Source organism: Mastigoproctus giganteus, unplaced genomic scaffold (assembly GCF_048544385.1).
Source record: "Mastigoproctus giganteus isolate SK-2022 unplaced genomic scaffold, ASM4854438v1 scaffold_18, whole genome shotgun sequence".
Lineage (NCBI taxonomy): Eukaryota > Metazoa > Arthropoda > Arachnida > Uropygi > Thelyphonidae > Mastigoproctus > Mastigoproctus giganteus.
The window spans coordinates 133,536-158,038 of NW_028328295.1; the positions used below are offsets into that span (position 1 = coordinate 133,536).

Below are 24,503 nucleotides of genomic sequence, written 5' to 3' on the forward strand. Positions count from 1 at the left end.
TGTAACCACATCGTAATATCCAATCAAATTGTTCAGATAAGACTTCCCCTTAACAAACCCATGCTGTGTCTGAACTATTACTGCAGTCTTGTCTAGATGATCCTGCATCACTTCTTTAACCAGTGACTCCATTATTTTCCCCGAGAAGTTAAACTAACAGGTCTATAATTATTTGTGTCACCCTTTGAACCCCTTTTGTGAATTGGGGATCCATTTGCACATCACCAGTTCATGCGGATCTCCCCTGAATCTAAAAATGCTCTTATAATTATGGCTAAGAGTTTGCTTACATCCCTCGCTGCCTCCGTCAATATAATTGGATAGATTCCATCCCCAGGTGCCTTTTTATGTTTAACTTCAACAGTTTCTTTTCCACTTTGCTCATCCTTATTACAAAATCATTTAGCTCCCTGTTAGAGTTTAGTAAACTTCTGTCCTCCCATTCCTTACAGAATTCCTCATGTGTGAATGTAGAGGCAAAATACTCATTCAGTTTGTCTGCTATCTGAGTTGGATCATAAACAGTCGAACCACCAATATCAAGTGGACCAATCTGATTCATCCCGTTCCTTCTAGAGTTTACATAAATAAAGAAGTCTTTGTTGTTTTTCTTTGCATTCTTTGCAGAGGATTTCTCATAATCAGCCTACGCTTGCATAACCTCCTTTGTGACTCGATTACAGATGTGTCACCTGATAATTTATATCCATCTCACACATTTTTCTTCTCTGCCACTAGCCTCATTAGTTCATCTGACATCCATTTATGTTTAAATCTTGAACAGTATTTCTTAGTTGGTATGAAAAGCCTAGTAGATTTCAAGACTAATTCCTCAAAGGCTTCACATTTAAAACTCACTGTTTTTAACATTATCAGTTGATCCGAATTTATAGAATTTAAAAACTGCCTGAGACCACTGTAGTCACCTTTACGAAAACAAAAACCCTTCTCTCTACCCTTGATGATAGTTACAACTTTAAGTAAATCTCACATCAATAGACTGATCACTGTAACGTAGTGGTTCCTTTAACTGCAAATTCATAATGCAGGAGTCATCACTGCTGATAATTAGATCAAAAGTATTACCCTCCTTTGGTTGCTCCTCGAACATGCTACTGTAGAAAATGATCCTGCAAGCGTTCAAGTGACCAATCTACAAGTTCCAGTTAATATCTGAAAGTTAAAATCCCCCATTACAAGACCTTCTGATTTACTGGCCCACTCTGCACAATAATTGTTCATTGTACAATTGTATTTTTCTACACAATTGTTTGTTGTACTTATCAGTCATTAGGCCTATAACACGCTCCTATTCTCATTTTCCTTTCCCAGTGTTTATGTCACGCCAAACTGACTCAACATTGCACTGTCCACCCATGTCAACTGGATGCGCTTCCTTAGATTTTGTGTTTCTTAGCTAACAGCATAACCCCTCCTCCCTTCCTACCTTTTCTGTACACATTGTACTCCCAAATTCCAATTCTACACTGCTTCTATCTGTGTGACCATGTCTCTGATATCCCAACAATATTTGCCTTTGATGCCTTGATCAGCAATTCAAATTTATTTACTGTACTTCTAGCATTGGTGTGCATGCAAGTATACATGCACCTGTTTCTACTCTTAGTCACCCTAACACACAGCCCATGTATTTATTTGTTCCACTACGACTACCAACAGTCCTTGAAATCTCCATTGCCTTGCTTTCCATGCTGCTGCTAATTCTAATAGAAGCAGTGCAAGAATCACTTTTGCCTCTGCCTGAGGCCACTGTTAACCTTTTATTCTGTGTACCTCCCCAAAACTAGCAGTTTTCCGACCCATCTAACACTGCCTCGATAGCATCAGCAAATATTCTTGCACACTTTCTATTTAAGTGTACCCCATCTAGAAGCAGTCTCTCCTGTTAACAAGAATGGACAATGCTGAAAAAAATTCTATCCCATGAGCCTTGCAAAATCTCTCCAGGGCCAATTTGATTGACAAGGCTCTCGTCATATACTTCCTCCTATTGTGTTTGTTTGTTTGTTATTTGGTTTTTAGGAGCATTAGCAACTAAAGCCATATCGCTCCGGGATATGCGGTGGTCATTCCCTGACCTTTTCGCATCCTCCGTATTTGGTGGTGACGGGCTCGAACCCCGGTCTAATCAAGAAGCGTGTGCTATGCACTGCTGCTCCTTCCCACCTGCCTACGGAGGCGCCTCCCTATCGTGTCTTGGCTGAATTGCAGACACTCTCAAATTCAACCCTAGCGACTTTTTTTCAACATTGACCTGTACTTGTTAATTAAATTCGCAGCTCTGCCACACACATGCTACAGGATTGGGCCAAGAGGAATCTTCTAATGATCTCAACCAAAAAAACAAACTCAGTACTCCTCAGGGGTGCTCTTGACCCTGGTACACCTCCACTAATCAAAATAAATGGAGCGACCATCAAAACTCAAACAGGAACTAAAATATTTAGGAATAATAATAGACCGAAACTTGAACTTCACATCTCAACTCTGTTACCTCAGAACCAAAACAAGGAGGCTCTCGGCCCTGATAACCAAAATCACCAGGAGGGACTGGGGACTAAAGAAGAGGGTGCTCTCCCTTCTATACAAAGCTCTCTTCATCCCTATCCTGGCCAATGGTGCTGGCGACTGGTATCAGAAGGCAAACACAGCAGTCAACAAGAAAAAGCTGGAATCGATCCACCAATCCATACTATTGACAACAACTAGAGCCTGCTGCACGGTGAGCACCCATGTGCTCCAGGTCCTGGCAGGCTTCCTTCCTCTGGATCTGGAGATTGTGTACTGTGGGCTGCTGCACTAACATTCGAAAGGAAGAACTACAACTTATCTAGACTACACAACAGATCCACAGAAAAGCAAATCCCCAGAAAATAAGAGGTTAATGGAACATTTGCAATCTATCTGTCAAAATAAATGGAATCTTACCACAAAAGGGGAAGTCACCAAAAAATTTATACCCAATATCAGCGGGGTATATCCTATCTCCCCGTCCTGGCTTGTACACCACCTTCCTTCTTACAGGACACGGCTCCTTCAGAGGGAAACTCCACAGGCTGGGAATCTCCGACAACCTGAGCTGTAACTGCGGGCAGGAGGAAACTTGGGAACACCTTATCCACGGCTGTGACAACTATGAGGACCTCAGATGTCAGCTATACACATGCATCAACTCCTTGTTAAGGAACCAAGAAGAAAAAATATTGCAAGAAGAAGATAATTACCGTGCTTTCACAGTCTTTGCCCGCGAACTCTTTGAAAGACAAAGATCCCTGCCACATCATCACTAACCTATGAAAACACAGACATAACTACCGGAAATGACTGCAAAACTCTGAACTAGGACCATCTGAAGTAGATACAACACATGAATGTGACAAACTGGACCTGGACCTCCACCAGACTAACGCAAAGATAAAGACTGCAACTTGGACTCGGACCTCCACTGGACTAATACAAAGGTGAAGATTGCAACTTGGACTCGGACCTCCACTGAACTAACACAAAGTTGAAGATTGCATCTTATGATGCCATACAGCCATATGGCACCCCAGCTAGACACTCAGCCTAGCCTGCTTTTTACTCCTCTTTCCCTGGCAGGGGGGGGGAATGGTCTGCTGTCTCCTCCTCCTGCCACCCCTCTTTCTCCTCTGGTGGAGCATGGGCATGCCCCACTATTTTAACAGGGGTCATCTTCCCTATCGACTCCTTACTTCCAATTTCCAACAACCCAGTCTTCTGCCTCCCCTCCCATCTCTTTCCCTTTACACAGCGCCTGCCCCACATGTCCAAATTTAAAACATCAAAATTCATGCCTGACCTATTAGGAAATCTTATCACTTCCAGCGCATATCCCTTATAGCCCCTCTAAACAGCGTATAATATACCATCCCAACTGTGCCCAAAAGAAAAGATTTTTTTTTTTTTTTTTAGGTCCTAGCCACTGAAATCTCAGGAAAGTAGGTGGCAGGACCTGCCAGAGCAAACTTTAAGGGAACACCTGGCTGGCCTCCACGTGGCGGAGTACATAAACGTCAGGTCCAATCAGGGGCCCAGCAGCTAACAAGCCAGATGAACAAGGGGCACAACATATTACACCACACATGACCCACACACTTTTAAACCTCTGGCCTTGACAGCGTACGCTCCTCGATACAAAGAACATATACGGAGATGGGGTAAATCCCTGGTGCCATTAGACCCGAAAATACTCTGTACCCTTAAGGTTATTAGTGCCAAAGTGTACAATAATATCACCTTTTGTGCACTTAAAAGATGATATTGCCCTTGGAAGACATACCTTGGTCCTGCTCCACCTATCAATGTTCCACCACTATGATCAAATTGCTAATGTAGAATGTAATTTTGAGTATTTTGTAAATTGCTTTTATAATTAGATTTGTTGAATTTGCTGAAATATGAATTCAGTAAGTAAGACATTTTATTTAGCTAAGAAATAATTATTACTCACCATGTGAGTAACTTTTGGTTGCTTGAGAGAAGGACGACACGAAACAAGAAGGTGGCCAGTTCTTGGTTCAAAGCTCAAGGAATAAAATTTCCCTGTTATGAAAGTAAATTTGAATTTATTAAATTACGGATCTCAATTTTTCAAAATTTTAGTTTTAAAAGAAGAGTAAATAGAGTTATCGTGATAGAAAAACAAATTACCAGAATAAACTTCCAATACTAATCCATAATTTCATAACTGAAATAAAATATAGTAAAAGTAATTTCAGGAGATTGGTTGGTTGGTTTGGATATTTTACTGGCGCATCAGCTTCTATGGCTATAGTGTGCCAAACTTATGATTTATGGTTTATTCAATGATATCTTTGTTATGATTTTTATATCAAATTATAGTAATTTATGCATTTCAGAAACTGGAAGACTTCCAATATATTAGATTTATCTGACAATATTGTTTGTAATGAAAATATGTTCGTTCCTTTTAAGGATTTAAAGGTAATCTGACATTCTCATGTAAGGTTAGGGCAGTCAAGTAGAATACATTGGACTGTTAGAACTGTGACAGTCAGAGCACTGAGGTGGAGATTCAGCTCGGAGTTGTTGTTGTTGTTGTTATTTAGTTTTTAGGAGCATTAGCAACTAAGGCCATATTGCTCCAGGGATATGCAGTGGTCATTCCCTGACCTTTCCGCATCCTCCGTATTTGGTGGTCACGGGCTCGAACCCCGTCTAATCAAGAAGCATGTGCTATGCACTGTTGCTCCTGCCCACCTGGCTACGGAGGCGTCTTTAGCTCGGAGCAGATAGGAGGGGGTAAAATTGGTGTCCTTATTCTTAATCTGCTCAGTATAACTTCTTCTTGTCTGTTGGTTCTTGTACTGGTTTTCCATTGTTGTAACAATGGTTTTATCTGTAATAATTTGTTACCAGCTTGCTCCTGCCATTTTTGTGGCCACTATTTCGAATTGTAATTTTATAGTCGAGGTATGAGGTATATTGAGGGTCTAGCGGCTCCTGGGATTTCTCCCATCTCCGCGAATGTTCTATGTATCGGTGACAGTACCCTGTCAAAGCCAGAGATTTAGAAGTGTGTGGGTCATGAGTAGTGTTATATGTTGTGCCCATTGTTTATCCGGCTTATTGGCCGCCAGACCCCTAATGGGACCAGACGTTGTCCATACCTCGCCACGTGGAGGCTAGCCGGGTGTTACCATTGAGTCAATTGTACTCTGGCAGGTCCTGCCACTTACTTTCCTGGGATTTTAGTGGCTAGGACCTAAAATAAAATTGGAACGACCGCGGTTGATTTTAAATCACTTACATTAAAGCACTAATATGGGGTTTGACGCTGAAAGCCTGTTTCTGAAGTGCCTAAAAGGTTGGGCGAAATTTTTTGGTGTATTTAAATTTGGACGTGTAGGGCTATACGCTGTGCAAGAAAAAGTGCTGGGAGGGGAGAATGAAGGCTGGTGGGTGAAATAGGAAGAAGAGGGTCGATAGGGTAGGTGACCCCCAATTTTTCAGTGAGGCATGCCCATGTCCCACCAGAGGGAAGAAATGGTGTGGCAGGGAAGAGAGGCGACAGCAAGCCGTCACCTCCCTCCCCTGCCGGGTGTGGGAGTAAAAGAATTGCACTGCGTATGGTATTTTTATGCTATTGTTGATCGGGCTTTCCACTTGTTTTGCTGCTTGATCTGCCTGTTCATTGCCATATATTTCTATTTGGCCAGGAACCCAGCGGAAATTTATGTTTCGCTTTGCTAGTTTTGTTAACGCGTTATGTATTTTACATACGGTTGGATGGGTATTTATGGTGTTATCCTTTAAGGCATGCAGGGCACTGAATGAATCTGTGAAGATTATACTGCTGGGTATCTTGGTAAGCCATATATGGTTTATGGCTAGTTGTATAGCCCCCAATTCTGTAGTATAAATGCTGCACTCTGTTGGGATTACTTGGGAGACAATGGTATTCGGGAACTTGGCGGTATTCCTACCTTAGTTTCTGTTTTCGAGCCATCTGCGCATATATCAGGGTGGAATTGCAATGCTGGTCTTTGTAGGCTGCATGTAACTGCTGGAAATTTTGTTTAGGTAAAGAATCCTTTTTCCACTTATACATATGGAGATCGCATGTTGTTTGTATGGCATCCCACGGTGGATATGGAACTTTAGGAGAAGTTGCTATCTGATTGAGATTTAAATTACATTGCTATAGTAGGTCTTTTAAATAAATACCTGCTGGTTTGTTGGTATTTGGATGTGCTCTATATAAGTTTTCCAAACTTGGTTCATGTAGGATTGTCCATGTCAGGTGGCCAGGTATTCATTTTATCTTTGCAGTATAGCATAACAGCAAGTTTTGTCTCCAGAGTTGTAGTGGCGGCTTGTGAGCTTCTGCATATAGACTCTGGACCAGTGATATGCGATATGTTCCTAATACTGTATAGTGCTTTACGTACAGTATTAGTATGTTCCTAATACTGTACGTAAAGCACTATAATGCACTGGATCAAGCCATCTCAGGGAAATCGGTTTGGCTGAGTTATATACAGGAGCTCCCTAGTCTAGTTGAGATCTTAGGAGGGCTCTGTATAAGGGCAGTAAAGTAGCTCTATCTGTACTCCAGGTTGTTGCCGATAAGACTCTCAAAATATTTAGTTTCTTGAGGCAGTTTGTTCTTAGTTGTTTTATGTGTTCTAAAAATGTCAGTTTTTTTTATCAAGTCCAAGAAATTTTATGGTTGGTTTGATTGGGATTAACTGTCCATTAAGTTTAATTCTAGATCTAAACAAAGCTTTCTTTTCCTACAGAAGTGCACACCTATTGTTTTTTGTGTGGAGATCGTGAAACCATTTCCTTAAAGCCCAATTGCTGACTTTGTTAATTGGGCTTTATAATTGGCATTCTATTGTACTCATGTTTTTTGATTGGAAAGAGATACCGAAATCATCTACATAAAGAGCTGTATTTATGGTAGATGGTATACGTTTGGTTATCGAGTTTATTTTTATTGCAAACAGGGTGGCACTGAGGACTGATCCCTGCGGTACTAATTCTTTTTGTAAGAAAACTTTTGAGAGTGTAGTTTGTATTTGTACTTGGAAAGTTTGAAAAGTTCTGGATGAAAATAGGGAGATGTCCTCTTACAAGGGTGGTTCAAAAAAGTATCGCCCTCACCTACTTCCACATATCGCATGGTATTTTGTGTGTAGCATCATACATATTTCTGTACTAAAGGTGTAAAATTTCAGCCCTGTGTCTTAATTTGTTTTTCTCTCAAAGAGCTGAACATGTGAAGTAGCAGCATCATAGACAAAGTTGAAGCCAGAGCTGTAATCTGATATCTATTCTTGAAGGAGAAATCTCCTAAAGAATCCACAAGGAGATGACTGCTGTATATAAGGATGAAGCTCCATCCTATGGCATTGTGAAGCACTGGCATAGACAGTTTAGGTGTGGTCGGACATTGGTAGAATCTGAGCACATTCCAGGTCGTCCCCATTTAGCCATTGATGGCAGCATGATCAGAAAAGTGGAGTCGTTAATCATGGAAGATCGCTGGATATTTGTGTGTGAATTGTCCCAGGAGGTGAAGATTAGTGTGGGCTCTATTGAAACAGTCCTTCATGACCAACTCCATTTACGGAAATTGAGTGCAAGATGGAATCCTCGATTATCGACACCAGAAATCACAAGAGTTGTTAGCCCTGGGCCAAAAAAATGAGGAAGACTTTTTCTCTCATCTAATCAGGATGAAAGTTGGATACACCATTTTGACCCTAAAAGTAAAAAGCAGTCCATGGAATGGCAACATCATGGTTCCCCACCCCCCCAAGAAGGCAAGGGTCCAAGCGTCAGCAGGAAAGGTCTTGCTGACAGTGTTTTGGGATGAGAAAGGCTGATTACCTGCCGAAACGTTGAACAATTACAGGTGCCTATTATGCCAATTTACGCACAAAATTACGGGAGAAAATCAAAACATGTAGGCCTGGCATGCTGTCCAAAGGTGTGAGAATGCTTCAAGACAATGCCCCAGTTCACACTTCTGAAATTCCAACAACACAAGCGGCCACTTGTGGATATGAAATATTGCCCCATCCAGCCTACTCACCCGACCTTGCACCATCGGACTTCTTGTTTCCTTCCCTCAAATAATTTTTTCGGGGAACTCACTTCCCTGGAGTAGTATGCTGCAGCATGAGTATGGAGCGTAGAAGCTAGTGGCTATAGAATTTCTCTTGACGACTATCATTACTATAAGTAGAATAAGACATCTCTGAGTCCCACCAGACATACCACTCTGATTAACTATTATGAGACTGTTATAAAGGAACTAGATGCAAAGAAAAATTTTGACATCGTATACTTTGATTTCAGGAAAGCCTTTTATACTATACCGCATGTATTTTGTTGTATAAATTGGAGTAATGTGGCATTGGGGGAAGTTACTACTATGGATAAAGGAATGGCAGTAAATGGCCACTGATCTTTGTGGATTAATATAAGATCCACAGGGGTCAGCTTAGGGTCTCTTACTGTGTATAGTATTTATTAATGATGATAAGTTAAGTATTTCAAGTTTGATGTCTATATAGATTCAAGATGTGCAGCCCATCAGAAGCTGTCATTAGTACACAGGACCTTTTTTACCAGCTGGGACAAAGAGGTAATTATCCCTTGTACAAAGAAATGGTTATGCCACATCTTGAATAATGCATATAGATTTGGAAACCTCATTTTAGAAAGAACATAGATCTATTGGAAATGGTGGAGAGAGGAACAACAAGATCATTTTTGGATGCAAAAGACACTTTTACCAAGAAAGACTGGGGTTCTGTATATTGCAGTCTCTAGAAAGTGGGCATCTGCATGGTGACTAATTGACATGTATAAGACTTTAAAAGGGTTGAGTAAAATAAATTCTGATGCCATCTTTACCCTTTCTGAGATGAAACTTACAAGGGAGCATAAACTTAAACTGGTTGCAAAATAGATGTGAAAATTCACATTCAGCCAAAGAGTAATCAGTTGTTGGGAAAAACTTCCCCATAATGTTATGGGCATGATCAGTTTAATAAATTTTAGGTAGGTTTGGCCAAATTAATAGAAGGAATGATGAAATGATTCCACCCCCCTTCACGTGGTACTGCAGACAATGAACAACCATGCCATCTTGTATCCAGGAAAACAAATGAAAATCAGTGTAAGGACACTGATTAGAAGTTTTTTTTTTTTTTTTTTTTGGTAGTTATTGGCACATCGGCTTCTGTGGCCATAGTGCACCTCCCAAGGTTTTTTGCAGTACTTTGATCCAAGCCCGAGGCGGGATTCGAACCCACGACCTTTGGGTTGCCAGGCAGGCGCTTTACCCACCCGACTAGCCCGGTCGGCTGATTAGAAGTGGTTGTTGTTTAAGCATTAGAAAGGTTTCAGCGGAAGTCAATATGGACAAAGAAACAATTAGGCAAACTTTAACTGAAAATAATGGCATGAGAAAAGTGTACGCCAAGATGGTGCCAAAAATTTTGAATGAAGATCAGATGCCAAGTTTGTGAAGATGTTTTGAAAGGTTCAGTGTTTGGAGATTAGGCACCTGCGAGGTGATCCCATTGAAGCATTTAAGGCTTTGAATATATCGAGGAAGCTTAATGCTGATGGCATTCTTCTTGTTGTTCAAACTATACATGAGACTGCACATGAGGGGGCATAAATTCATACTGAGAAAGGATGGTGGTAAGGCAGATGTGTGAAGGTTTGCCTTCAGCCAGCAGGTCGTTGATTGTCAGAAAAAACTTCCATCTGCTATTGTGGAAGTAAATAAATTATTGGAGGGGACGAACATGGTGATATGGGAGGATTTTTTTTTTTTTTTACCAATGCTTTACAAGGCATGGCTATCAAATAACGAGATTGCACGCCACTACATACCAAATGCCATCTATGAAACAAAGGCACAGCAGTTAACCTTCAACCTTTTCCTAGTTGTTTGCCAAGCCACGTTCTTGCATGCTCATTCATTTTGCAGTGAGACAGGTTTCATTACCTTGTGTGTTTGCAGTTTGCCAGAAAAATAACAGACAAAAGAATCGAACAAATCAACCGGACTGGGTAAGGACATTGATTAGAAGTGATTTTTTTTTTAAGCATTAGAAAGGTTGCATCAGAACTCAATATGGACAAAAGAAACAGTTAAGACAAACATTAACTTAAAAGTTTGGCATGAGAAAAGTGTGCGCCAAAAATTTTGAAAAAAAATTGATGATCCAGACTTTCTGAGTACTGTTAATTACTTGCTATGAAAGTTGGCTGTTCCCCCAGATCAAAAAAAGCAAGAATGTTAAAATCAAAAATGAAAACCGTGCTTCTTGTTTTCTTCAATATTAAAAGAATTATTATGGCTGAATACATCCCACCAAATCAGCTTGCCAATAAAACACATTAATCAAACATACAATGAAACAATGAAGTTCTGACAAGGCTGTGTGAAAAAATTAAGGACAAGACTTGAATTGTGGAAGGATGGTTGGATGCTCTAGCACATAATGTACTCTCTGTTCACCAATTTCTGGCCAAAAAACAAATCCCTGTGTGTGATCATGCCAGAACTAGGCTCGTGATTTTTTTTCTCTTCCTTAAACTGAAAAGTGTACATAAGGGAACCAATTTTTAGATCACTAAAGACAGTCAGAAAAAAAATTACCCAAAATGAAAAAAAAATAAATAACCACCATCCTTTATATTATACATTATTATTAATTTATAATTATACAGGTAAAAATTATACATACAAATGGGAGGTAAAAGTCAGTTTAGCATTTTTACAGCTAGTTACAATTAAACATATAATTAAGGTTAAAACAGAATTATAACCTGCTTGCCAAATGCCTCGATCCCTACTGTGTATTCTGTGTAGTTATTTAGAAATATGTAATATCAATTTGTTTTTTCTGCCCATTAACAGCTAATATATAGGGTTTACAATACCAGTCAAAATCTTAATACCGGTATTTCGGTATTTTTAATTTATGAAACTGGGATACCGGTATTAATAAATTAAATAAATTAAAACCGGGATACCAGTATTCCAAAAACAAACGTTTTTCTCAATGAATTTTGATGACAGTTAGGTGCAATAAAGTAAGGAAAAAACAAGTACTGTAATTACTTGAATTCAAGTTTTAAATAAACATTTATTGAAATAATAAATATTCTGAAAAAAATCATTAAAAATACAGTTATTCTAAAAACAAAAAAAATACATATTGTTACTGCAAAGTTCAGTTATGTTTAAGCATCCACACTACCTGTCCAAATAAAGTGAGCTCTTAAGAAACATAAGCAGTCAATATGATCGTTTGATTAGTGGCAGAAAATGCCCTTTTGGATTCTATTCTGGTACTATTGTACTGAGATAATCGAAGACGATCTCAGTCCATATTTTCCAGGGTTTGAACTTTTTTTTAGCAAAAAATAGTTAAAAGTATTTCATTAATTTCCGACTCAAGTTCATCTTTTAAAATCGCATTGGAGTCAGGCAATTTCTTCTTTTGGAAAGAATTTGCGGAACATTGATGTTCTGTTCCATGTTGGTCTTCCATGGTTGAATTATGTTCATCATTTTCTGAAGGAGAAAGACGTTTTATTAAGCGAAGTATAATTTTCACTATAGTATCTTTACTGAGTCTGGGAGAGAGCAGAGAGTGGGGATAAGGAATAAAGAGAGCAAAGAGTGCAGTTAAGGATTTCTTCACATATATAAATGCAAAGAACAGAAGTACAAATCAGATTGGACCCTTATGTAATGAACGTGGGATAGTATTAGATAACATAGCTGAAGTTGCAGATGAACTCGACAGTTACTTTGCATCAATATTTACAGAAGAAAAACCCTTCATGTCAATGAGAAATTATGGAAGTGAAGTTGAAAAAAAATGTAATTAATGATGTTGAAATTTCACATGTTGATTTAATGAGAAAACTTTCCCGCCCACAGGCGAGTAAGGCTCCTGTGGTTGATGGCATATACCCTATAATCTTAAAGGAGGCAGCAAGTGAGTGCATTGAACCATTAAGGTGAGTTATGAGAGCATCACTGGACTCAGGAGAGATTCCATTGGATTGGTGTAAATTGGAACATAAAGGTGGTTCTAGGAGTGTAACGGGAAATTAACAACCGGCCAGTCTAACTTCAGTAGTAGGGAAAATCATAGAGGCCATGATCAAGGGTGGAATTCAGGATCATTTAGATGGAAATGGAATTCTGCAGGATACACAGCATGGTTTTGTAAAGAGAAAATAACGTTTAACAAATCTGGATAGCCATTTTGACAGGTCACTCGTGAGCTGGATTTAGAGCAGTGGTTTACAACCGGGGTGCCGCAACAGCATTCCAGGGGTGCCACGTAATTTGGGTTTAAGTTACTTAAACTTATTACTTTTTAATTTATATATTTATTTCATTATAAAAAGGTGTACAGTATCTTTTTCATTTTGTGTTGTGATCTATAATTGATGTTTACTTAGTACTTCTATACAAAGAATAAAATTATATACTGTATATATATAATTTGTATTATGAAATGTAATTTTTATAATTATATTATTGTAATAAATATCATATAACATATATATTTTTTATATTGAGAAAATTGAGTAGGGATGCTGCAAAATAAAATAAATTACTTAGATGTGCTGTTATTAAAAAAAGGTTGAAAACCACTGATTTAGAGAATAATTTCGACATTGTTTATTTAGATGTCAGCAAAGTATTGGAGCAGGCTGGAATCATAGGGAAAATCCTTAAATAGATAGCACGATGGCTTGAGGGCACCAGGCAGGGGGTTGTGATAAATGATTATTCCTCAGATTGGATTAATGTAAGAAGCGGGGTTCCCCAAGGATCAGTATTGAGACCACTGTTGTTTTTGATTATATTAAATGACATCTATGAAGGGATATAGGGTGTGATGTCTAAACTTGCAGATGATGTAAAGATCAGTAGAGTAGTTGATGATCGCCGCCAAGCAGAGCTTCTTCAGAGTGACCTAAATAGACTTCCGGGATGGTCAGAAAAGTGGGAGCTATATGCTTTAATTCAGCAAAATGCAAGGCCTTACACCTGGGGAACAGCAACCCCAAAATAACTTATACACTTGGTGGAGTTGAACTAAAGTCAGTAGTGGTAGAAAGGGACTTGGGAGTTATGATACGGTCAGACATGAAGTTGTCCGAGAATTGTGGAGAGGTTGCAATGTTGCATGGTGTCCTATCGATGATTTATCGAACATTTGCTAGTAGAGATAAGGACGTCATAATCACATAAAAGTGATTTTATAACCTTTATGTGATTAAATTATAAACTATTTTTTTTAAAATTAGTACCGAAAAACCGGTATTTTTGTATTAATACTGGTATTTGAATTCTGGAAAAAAATGACCGGGATCCGGTATTCTGGAATTGTAAGCTCTACTAATATATGATGATGTTGGACACCAGCAAGGTTCCCAAAATACCACCTTAATGTATAGGAATTTAGCTATTAACTGAATAAACTATCTTAAATTCACATGATATGAGTGGGCAGTACTAAAATATAATTCCATTAAAAATTAACAAAGGTCACAGAAATTTCAGTAATTATGAACTAATCATCAAGTGAATTAGAGCATTAGGTAAAGAAAGACCATTTTTGACAGTCTTTGACTAGAAATGTAAAGAGATGTAGCAATGAATTCCACTACACAGTTGGGAACAAATTGTTTGATTAGAAGGTTTGGGAAGCTCTAGTTACTAGTGGCCACAGATGTATATCATTTAAGTACTGTGTTACTGGAGTTACTCAGACCTGCCAGAAAATAGAACAGTTTGTCCTAAATACTATTAAATGGAATGTCTTTGAGGAGATTGTCAGAAGGAGGATTCAGAGATTAATAAACTGGAATAATATTGGTGTGGAGGTAAAGGCCAGGATACTGATAAAAAATTTACAGGAGGTTAGCTCTGAGTTGCTTACCTTGATTGCTGTCATTAGCCACCCTGCCAATCTCAATCTTTGTACACCTGCAAACATTAAAATCAACAATAGGTCCAGCAGTGTCTATTAATAACCACACTGTCTTCTCCCATTCAACTATCCCTTTATCCACAGCAGTAACTTGCCTTTAATGCCACATGATCCAGTTTATACAGCTGTCTTTTATGTGCAACAGTATCAAAAGCTATTCTGAAATCCAAGTATATGGATATCAAAATTATTTTTTATGACCAGTTCCTTTGTTACTGCATCATAGTATCCAATCAAATTTCTCAGACAAAATTGCCCCTTAAGAAATCCATATTGTGACTGCAGTATAATTGCATTCCTGGCTAGATGGTCCCGCCTTACTTACTGAACCAGCGATTCCATTATTTTACTTGGAACAGAAGTCATGTTAACAGGTCTGTATTTACTAATGTCACCTTTGATCCCCCTTTGTGATTCGCACATCTCCAGTCCACGGGGGACCAACCCTGAAACCAATGATGCTCTCATTATTATGGCTAAGGGTGTGCTTACCTCCTTTGCTGCTTCCCTTACTATAATTGGATAGATCCCATCCACTCCATGTGCCTTTTTTATGTTTAATTTCATCAATTTCTCTTCCAATTTCCTCTCAGTTATAACAAAATCATTCAGCACCCTGTTAGAGTTTGATAAGCTTCTGACATCCCCACTCTATAAAGAATTCCCCATGTGTGTGTGTGAATGTAGATGCAAAATACCTATTCAGTTTATCAGCAATCTGATCACGGTCACCAACAATTGAACCATCAATAGTAAGTGGATGCATTCCTTCACGGTTAACATAAGTAAAGAAGTGTTTGCTACTTTTCTCTGCATTCTTTGCCAGAGGCATCTTGTAATCTGCCGTAGCTTGCCTAACCTCCTCTGTGACATTGATTGCAGACTAGTTTATATCTTCCATAGGCTTCTATATCTCCTGATAATTTATATGTATCCCATGCATTTTTCTCCACCGCCACAAGTCTCAATTAGTTAATCTGACATCCATTGAGAGCCTTGAACATTAACATAACATTCAGTCTTCTGTGAATTTTCAAAGAGCACACAATTTTTACTGTACTGATCATATAATGGCACAAATTTGTTCGCATCAGCAAGATGCTGCTTTGGGAAGCTACATAACAGGATTTTCAAATAAGTTCTGTATAAAACTGCCTAAAATCAGTAAAAGGCATGTGATGCAGGAAAGCAAGTGTTATGAGCTTATGCAGCATCAGCCAAAAAAAAAAAAACCACACCATTCCCTCCAAATGCCTGTCCAGTTCCTCCTTAAATTTATTCAACCTATCAACTTCCACAATAACAGATGGAAGTTTGTTCCAGCAATTAACCACCCTCTGGCTAAAGGCAAATTTCCACACATCTGTCCTTTCTTAATTTGAATTTATGCCCCCTTAGGTTCGTAATCTGAACAAGTGGAAGGATCCCGTCAGAATTCAGCGTGCTCAACCCATTCAAGGCCTTATACACCTCAATCAGATCACCGCGCAGGTGCCTAGTCTCCAGCCACTGCAATTTGCAGAACTTAAGCCTCTCTTGGTAAGAGGAACCCTTCATTCCCCTTCACCAATCTTGTTGCCCTTCTCTGTACACGCTCAAGTAAATCTACATCCTTCCTAAAATGAGGCCTCCAGACCTGTACGCAGGTCTGGAGGCCTCAAGGCTTGGCCTGACCGTTGCCTTATACAGAGGGACAATCTCCTCCTTCTCCCTGCTAGCAAAATTCCTATATATCATTGACAAAACCCCATGACCTGCCCTGGCAGCCTGTCTGCATTGCTCAGAAAACTTCATATCTGACTGCACAATTACTCCCAGGTCTTTTTCATTTTCTACCACCTTAAGTGTAGTACCACACAGTTGGTACATTTCTCTGGGGTTCATCATCATCATCATCATCAGCCATTTTCAATCCACTGCAGGATGAAGGCCTCTCCAGCAACTTTCCAGTTCCTTCTGTTTTGAGCACTGGCCATCCATTTACTACTCAAAAACTCATGAATTTCATCTATCCATCTCCGCCTTTGTCTTCCAGGTTTTCTTCTAGCTCCTCTTGGGTACCATTCTGTTATTTTCTTAGTCCATCTGTCATCATGTCTTCGAGCTATGTGTCCTGCCCAAGACCATTTTAGTTCTTTAGTTTTGATAAGAATGTCCTTTACTTGAGTTTGCTGCCTAATCCATGTGTTTCTCTTCTTATCTAACAGTCTGATTCCCAATATAATTCGTTCCATTCTTCGCTGTGTAGTTCTTAGCTTCTCTTCCATTCTTTTGGTGAGTGCCCACGTTTCACTTCCATAAGTCATGGTGGGGAGTATACATTGATTCATTATTTTACGTTTCAGACAAACTGGGATATTGCTCTTCAGTATGTGACTATATTTCCTGAATGCTATCCATCCAAAATTTATTCTTCTCTTGACTTCCAGCCATTTATCATTATTACAGCTAATAACTTGTCCCAGATAAGTATATGACTCCACCTTTTCAATTACTGCTCCTTCAATCATTATTTCCCTTTCCGTGTCATACTTGTTCATCATTACTTTTGTATTAGCCATATTCATCTTTAGTCCAAAATCCTTACTAACTGTGCATAACTGATTAAGATTTTCCTCTAATTCTTTGGGATCGTGGCTTATGACCACAATGTCATCTGCAAATCGTAAATGGTTTAGGTACTCTCCGTTCACATTGACTCCTTTCTGCGACCAGTCTAATCTTCTGAAAGCTTCCTCAAGGGCAGCAGTAAACAGCTTCGGAGATATTGTGTCTCCTTGTCGAATTCCTTTCTCGATTTTAAATTTGCTACTGTCTTTGTCTAGTCTAATAAAGGATGTAGCACTCTCATATATTTTCTTCAAAATCATAATATATGGAGTATCTATGCCTTGTCTTTCCATTGTCCGAAACATTGCCTTATGCTGTATGGAGTCAAACGCCTTTTCATAATCCACAAATGCCAGGCATAATGGTGTTTTATATTCATTTGCTTTCTCCATTAGCTGTGATATTACGTGAAGGTGATCCATAGTTGAGAATCCTGTCCTAAAGCCAGCTTGCTCTTTCGGTTGATTCTCATCAAGTATTCTTTCTAATCTGTTAGTAATGACCCTTGTGAACAACTTGTAGATATGGGATAACAAGCTAATTGGTCTATAATTTCCAATTTCTGATTTATCTCCTTTCTTATGCAGCAAAACTATGATTGCATTATTCCACTGCTTAGGCATCACACCTTTTCTAATGCACTTTGTGAAGAGCCTTGCCAGTTTTTGTGTTATGTCTCTTCCTCCCAATTTTAACAACTCTACAGTAACTTCATCTTCCCCCGGGGCTTTCCGATTCTTCATTTTCTTCAATGCATGTTCTACCTCATCAGGAAGAATATCGGGTATGTCGTATGTGTTGCTACTTTGCAATCCATCTTCCCCACTGCTGGTATCATTCCCTCGCTCCTTGTATAATTCTCTATAGTAGTCTTCTGCTATTTGAATTATGCCTTCTCTGCTGTTTATAAGTACACCATTGCTATTCTTCAGTTTCAGTATCATTTGTCTTTCTGTATTACTGCTCATGGCTGCTGATTTAAATCCTTTGTTTTCCCTTAATGCCTGTTCTACTTTTCTTGTGTTAAATCTTCTTATGTCCTCTCTGAGTCTCTTTCTAATGGCTTTGCATAACTCAGTATACTCAATTTTCTCCCTGTCAGTGTTTTTCTTGCTCTTCATTTGTCGTCTTTGGTTCATCGTGACAAGTGTTTCTTGACTAATTTTTTCTTCTTTGGATTTCTGTTTCCCTATAGGTTTCTTGGGCTTTATCACTTTCAGAAAGTTGTAATATTCCTCGTCGATATCTTGGTCCTGAGCAGTCTGCAGAAGCTCAAATTTGTTCTTAAGTTCCAGTACATACTGCTTTTTCTCCTCCTCTGTTATTTCAAAGACCTTTGTATTATTTACTCGAGTCAGTTTTTTCCTTTCCTTTCCTACATCTATATCAAGTGTACATCTTACCATTCTGTGATCACTTCCAACATTTACCTTATTCAGGACGGTAACATCATTCACAATATATCTTCTGTTAGTGAGGATGAAGTCGATTTCATTAGTTGTTAATCCATTTGGACTCTTCCATGTCCACTTTCTGTTCACCCTTTTCTTGAAAAAAAGTGTTCATTACTGACAGTCCTTGAGATTCTGCAAATTCCACAAGTCTTTCACCTCTTTTATTTCTTTCACCAATTCCAAAATTTCCTATAGTTCCTCTTTCTGCACTGTTTTGCCTTTTTCCAACCTTAGCATTGAAGTCCCCCATAATAATAGTGTAGTGGGTTTTCTGCTCATCTAGAAGACTCTCAATTTCAGTGTACATTTCTTCAACCTCTTCATCATCATGGCTCGATGTTGGTGCATAAATCATTATAATCTTTAGCTTGTACCTCTTAGAAATCTTGAATATTAGTCTTGACACCCTTGGTGATGTACTTTTGAATTCCAAAATGTTGTTTTTAAAATCTTTATGGACCAGAAACCCAACTCCACCTTCACTCCTTTCACTGTTTCCATTGGTGTACAGCAGATTTCCACTTGATAAACTTATAAGTGATTCATTTCTTCTTCTTGTTTCAGCCAAACCGATGATATTCCAATTCACATTTTCTAATTCCTTTTCCAGCTCTAATATCCTGTCTTCACCGATGAGTGATCGTACGTTATAACAGGCCAAGTTCAATTTCCGTGCATGGCAGCCTGGTCGTACCCAGAGATTCTTAGCACCCTCTGCTTCCACTCTGATCCTCTCGCTGCCGTAAGAGGGAGAGTGAAAGCTGCTGGGGACTGAGGGCCATTTGTATTGTTGTGCTCTCATTGCTGGAGGGTTTGGTCTTTTCCTCTTCACGCTGACCAGGCGTCTTGAAGAGAACCACTCTACACGTTCGTTGCCACCTAAGTGACGTAACAGGGCTTACCATCGAGAAGGTGTGCATGAGTGGATTTTAGGGAGGCAGGCCAACCGGACTTCTCCTAAATCTTCTGTAATAGGGAGATATTGGATCCAGTGTTTTAGGCTGAGTGTCTGATAACACACAGGATACCTGTTCCCCTCTAAGCCCCCTCTGGGGGTTACTTCTACCCATATGCAGTACTTTGCATTTGTCAAGGTTAAACTTCAGTTGCCACTTCTTGGCCTTGGCCCATCTGCCCAAATTATCTAGATCCTATTGCAGTAGCACACTGCCATTACTGTCATCAACAACCCCGCCAACCTTTGTATCATCTGCAAACTTCGACATTAAGCCTGATATACCTTCATCAATATCATTGATAAATATACAAAACAAGTATATGATATACAATATCATATATTGTATATCATATATACAAAACAAGTATATATGATATCATATATCATATATAAAAAACAAGTATATGATATCAAAATAATTTTGATATCATATACTTGGATTTCAGGAAAGCTTTTGACACTGTTGCGCATGGAAGACTACTGTACAAATTGGAGCAGAATGGTATTAAGGGTAAGTTGCTACAATGGATAAAAGGATGGTTAAGTGGGAGAAGACAGAGGGTGGTAATCAATGGGTGCTGCTCTTCGTGGACTAATGTTATTAGTGGAGTCCCACAGGGTTCGGTGTTGGGTCCACTGTTGTTTTGTGTATTTATCAATGATATTGATGAAGGTATATCAGGCTTAATGTCGAAGTTTGCAGATGACACAAAGGTTGGCAGGGTTGTTAATGACAGTAATGGCAGTGTGCTACTGCAACAGGATCTAGATAATTTGGGCAGATGGGCTAAGAAGTGGCAACTGAAGCTTAACCTTGACAAATGCAAAGTACTGCATATGGGTAGAAGTAACCCCAGAGAAACGTACCAACTGTGTGGTACTACACTTAAGGTGGTAGAAAATGAAAAAGACCTGGGAGTAATTGTGCAGTCAGATATGAAATTTTCTGAGCAATGCAGACAGGCTGCCAGGGCAGGTCATGGGGTTTTGTCAATGATATATAGGAATTTTGCTAGCAGGGAAAAGGAGGTGATTGTCCCTCTGTATAAGGCAATGGTCAGGCCACGCCTTGAGTACTGCGTACAGGTCTGGAGGCCTCATTTTAGGAAGGATGTAGATTTGCTTGAGCGTGTACAGAGAAGAGCAACACGACTGGTGAGGGGAATGAAGGGATCCTCTTACCAAGAGAGGCTTAAGTTCTGCAAATTGCAGTGGCTGGAGACTAGGCACCTGCGCGGTGATCTGACTGAGGTCTATCAGGCCTTGAATGGGTTGAGCACGCTGAATTCTGATGGGATCCTTCCACTTGTTCAGATTACGAACCTACGGGGACATAAGTTCAAATTAAGAAAGGACAGATGTAGAATAGATGTGCGGAAATTTGCCTTTAGCCAGCGGGTGGTTAATTGCTGGAACAAACTTCCATCTGTCGTTGTGGAAGTTGATAGGTTAAATAAATTTAAGGAGGAACTGGACAGGCATTTGGAGGGAATGGTGTGATTTTTTTTTTTTTTTTTTTTTTGGCTGATGCTGCATAAGCTCCTACACTTGCTTTCTTGCATCACGTGCCACTACTACTACTACTACTACTACAGTGGACCCAACATCGAACCCTGTGGGACTCCATTAATAACATTAGTCCACGAAGATCAGCACCCATTGATTACCACCCTCTGTCTTCTCCCACTTAACCATCCTTTTATCCATTGTAGCAACTTACCCTTAATACCATTCTGCTCCAATTTGTACAATAGTCTTCCATGTGGAACAGTGTCAAAAGCTTTCCTGAAATCCAAATATATGATATCAAAATTATTTTTTGCATCCAGTTCCTTTGTAACCACATCATAATATCCTATCAAATTTGTCAGACAAGACTTTCCCTTAACAAACTCATGCTGTGTCTGCATTATTGCTGCAGTCTTGTCTAGATGATCCCGCAATGCATCTTTAACCAGTGACTCATTATTTTACCCGGAACAGAAGTTAAACTAACTGGTCTGTAATTACTCGTGTCACCCTTCGATCCCCCTTTGTGAATTGGGGATACATTTGCACATCTCCAGTCCGTGGGAACCTCCCCTGAATCCAAGGATGCTCTCATAATTATGGCTAAGGGTTTGCTTAGTTGCTTTGCCGTCTCCTTTAATATGAATCAACATAATATGGGCTCTTCCACATATGAAATTAAACAGAAAAAAAATAACAATGAAAGCAGTTGAAAGTTGTTTTATTATTAATTTGATACCTATACATTATTTATATGGTATTGTTGCAGAGTATTATTATCATCATTGCTAAATTTTATCACCACTAACTTAAATATCTGTTTGGGACCATTCTTTCAATATACTAATTTTGATATGCTCACCCCTTTTGTACATCCAGCCAACCTAGGCAAAAGTGTGCACTTCTATTTGATGTAAGACACAAACAGAAATGCCATGAGGCACTAGGAAATACATGCTGTTATGTTTATAACAGCATGTATTTCCTCAGTCTGTGAAGTAAATGGGAGAAGAAAAAACCTGAGTTTGAAGGTAATAAAACATATAACTCTCAATGAAGAGTAACTTAGTCGTGTCATAAAATAAGCAGATAAAGTTCCTTCCTGACATCACTCCATAATTTTTTTTTTTTTTTTTTTGTAGTATTGTTAGTTTAGTATTGCTCATTCTTTGGGATATGGGTATATGTCTCTTTGGGTAAGGAGATAAGTGTATGTTCACACATATTGTTCGCCCTGTTTTTAACCCCTCCCCACCAACCTCACTGAATCACACAAACATCTATTTAAATATAAGGTTTGATGTCTTTGCATCTGCAATGAGCAGTATTTTCCTCGAAACCTAGATTTTTTTAAATTAGTACAACTACTAACAAAATGGAAAAGTGCATTCCCTCAATGTAAGTTTCAGCTTCTTTTCCAGATAAATATTTTGGTACCCATTTTAATATTGAAATGGATACCCGAATTACCTAGCGGCTACAATATATACAACTTTTTTAATAATCCACTGTGAGTGCTAATTAAATATGCATTTCCATGTTCTTTCTCTAAAATGAGTTATTCAGGGAGGTGAATGTGCAAAAATTTATCAAACTCTGCCAGAGAGCAAAATTATTTTGTAATAACTGAGAACAAAGTGGAGGAGAAATTGTTGAAATTGAACATAAAAAAGGCTCCAGGTGTGGATGGGATCTATCCAACCAGTTATATTAAAGGCAGTAGCAAAGGAAGTTAGCAAACCATTAGCATAATTTTGAAAGCTTCCTTGGACTTAGGGGAGGTCCCCATGGACTGGAGATATGCAAATGTGTTCCCAATTCACAAAGGGGGAAACAAAGGGTAACATCAGTAATTACAGACCTGTTAGTTTAAGCTGTTTCAGGGAAATTAATGGAGGCACTGGATAAGGAATATCTAAACAAGACTGCAGTTATTATAGTTCAGACACAGCATGGGTTTGTTAAGGGGAAGTTCTGTCTGACTAATTTGATTGGATACTATGATATGGTCACAAAGGAACTGGATGCAAAAAATAATTTTGATATCATATACTAGGATTTTAGGAAAACGTTTGATACTGTGCACATGGAAGACTACTGTACAAATTGGAGCAGTATGGCATTAAGGCAAGTTGCTACAAAGGATAAAAGGAGGGTTGAGTGGGAGAAGACAGATAGTGGTAATCAACGGACACTGCTGTTCATGGATTAACGTTATTAGTGGAGTCGCTCAGGGTTCGGTGTTGGGCCCATTGTTGTTTTCTGTATTTATTAATGATACTGATGAAGGTATATCAGGATTAATGTCTAAATTTGCAGATGATATGAAGATTGGCAGGGTTGTTAATGCAGTAATGATAGTACACTACTGCAGCAAGATGTGGAAAAGTTGAGCAGATGGGCTGAGAGGTGGCAACTGAAGTTTAACATTGACAAATGTAAAGTACTGCATATGAGTAGCAGTAACCCCCAGAGTAATGTATCAACTGGATGGTACTACACTCAGGGTAGTGGAGAATGAAAAGAACCTGGGGGTAATTGTGTAGTCAGATATGAAGTTTTCTGAGCAGTGCAGACAGGCTGCAAGAGTAGCTCATGGTGTTTTGTCAAAGATATACAGGAATTTTGCTAGTCGGGATAAGAAGGTGATTTTCCCCTTGTATAAGGCATTGAGGATTCCAGACCTGTACACAGTACTTTGAGCACTGTGTACAGGTCTGGAATCCTCATTTTATGAATGATGTAGAGTTGCTAGAATGAGTACAGAGAAGGGCAACAAGATTGGTGAGGGGAACAAAGGGGTGCTGTTACCAAGAAAGGTTTAAGTTCTGCAAATTTCAGTGCCCGGAGACTAGGCACCGGTGATGTGACCTGATTGAGGTGGATAAGGCCTTGAACAGTTTGAGAAAGTTCAATGCTGATGGGATTCTTCCTCCTGCTCAGATTACTCACCTGAGGGGACATAATTTCAAACTGAAGAAAAACAATTGTTGAATAGATGAATCTCAGTTGAATAACTGAGAGGAAAGTGGAGGAGAGATTGTTGAGGATAAACATAAAAAAGGCACCTGGGGTGGATGGGATCTATCCAGTTATATTAAAGGAGGCAGCAAAGGAAGTATGCAAACCCCTAGCCATAATTATGAGAGCTTCTTTGGACTCAGGGGAGGTACCCATAGACTGGAGATGTGCAAATGTAACCCCAATTCACAAAGGAGGATCAAAGGCTGACACAAGTAATTATAGACCTGTTAGTTTAACTTCTGTTCCAGGTAAATTAATGGAGGCACTGGTTAAAGAAGCACTGCAGGATCATCTAGACAAGAATTCAGTTATAGCTCAGACGCAGCATGGTTTTGTTAAGGGCAGGTCTTGCCTGACCAATTTGATTGGATACTATGATGTAGTCACAAA

At 39.1% G+C, this 24,503-nt stretch overlaps 1 protein-coding gene across 1 annotated transcript in view; it reads right to left on the bottom strand.

Moving 5' to 3' along the window:
* The window catches only part of mus302 (mutagen-sensitive 302), a 279,343-nt gene that overhangs the window by 66,487 nt on the left and 188,353 nt on the right, over nucleotides 1-24,503 (bottom strand). Inside the window, exon 11 of the mRNA XM_090389437.1 lies at nucleotides 4,493-4,584. Coding sequence (XP_090245563.1) covers nucleotides 4,493-4,584 — 92 coding nt within the window. The remainder of the gene's footprint in view (nucleotides 1-4,492; nucleotides 4,585-24,503) is intronic.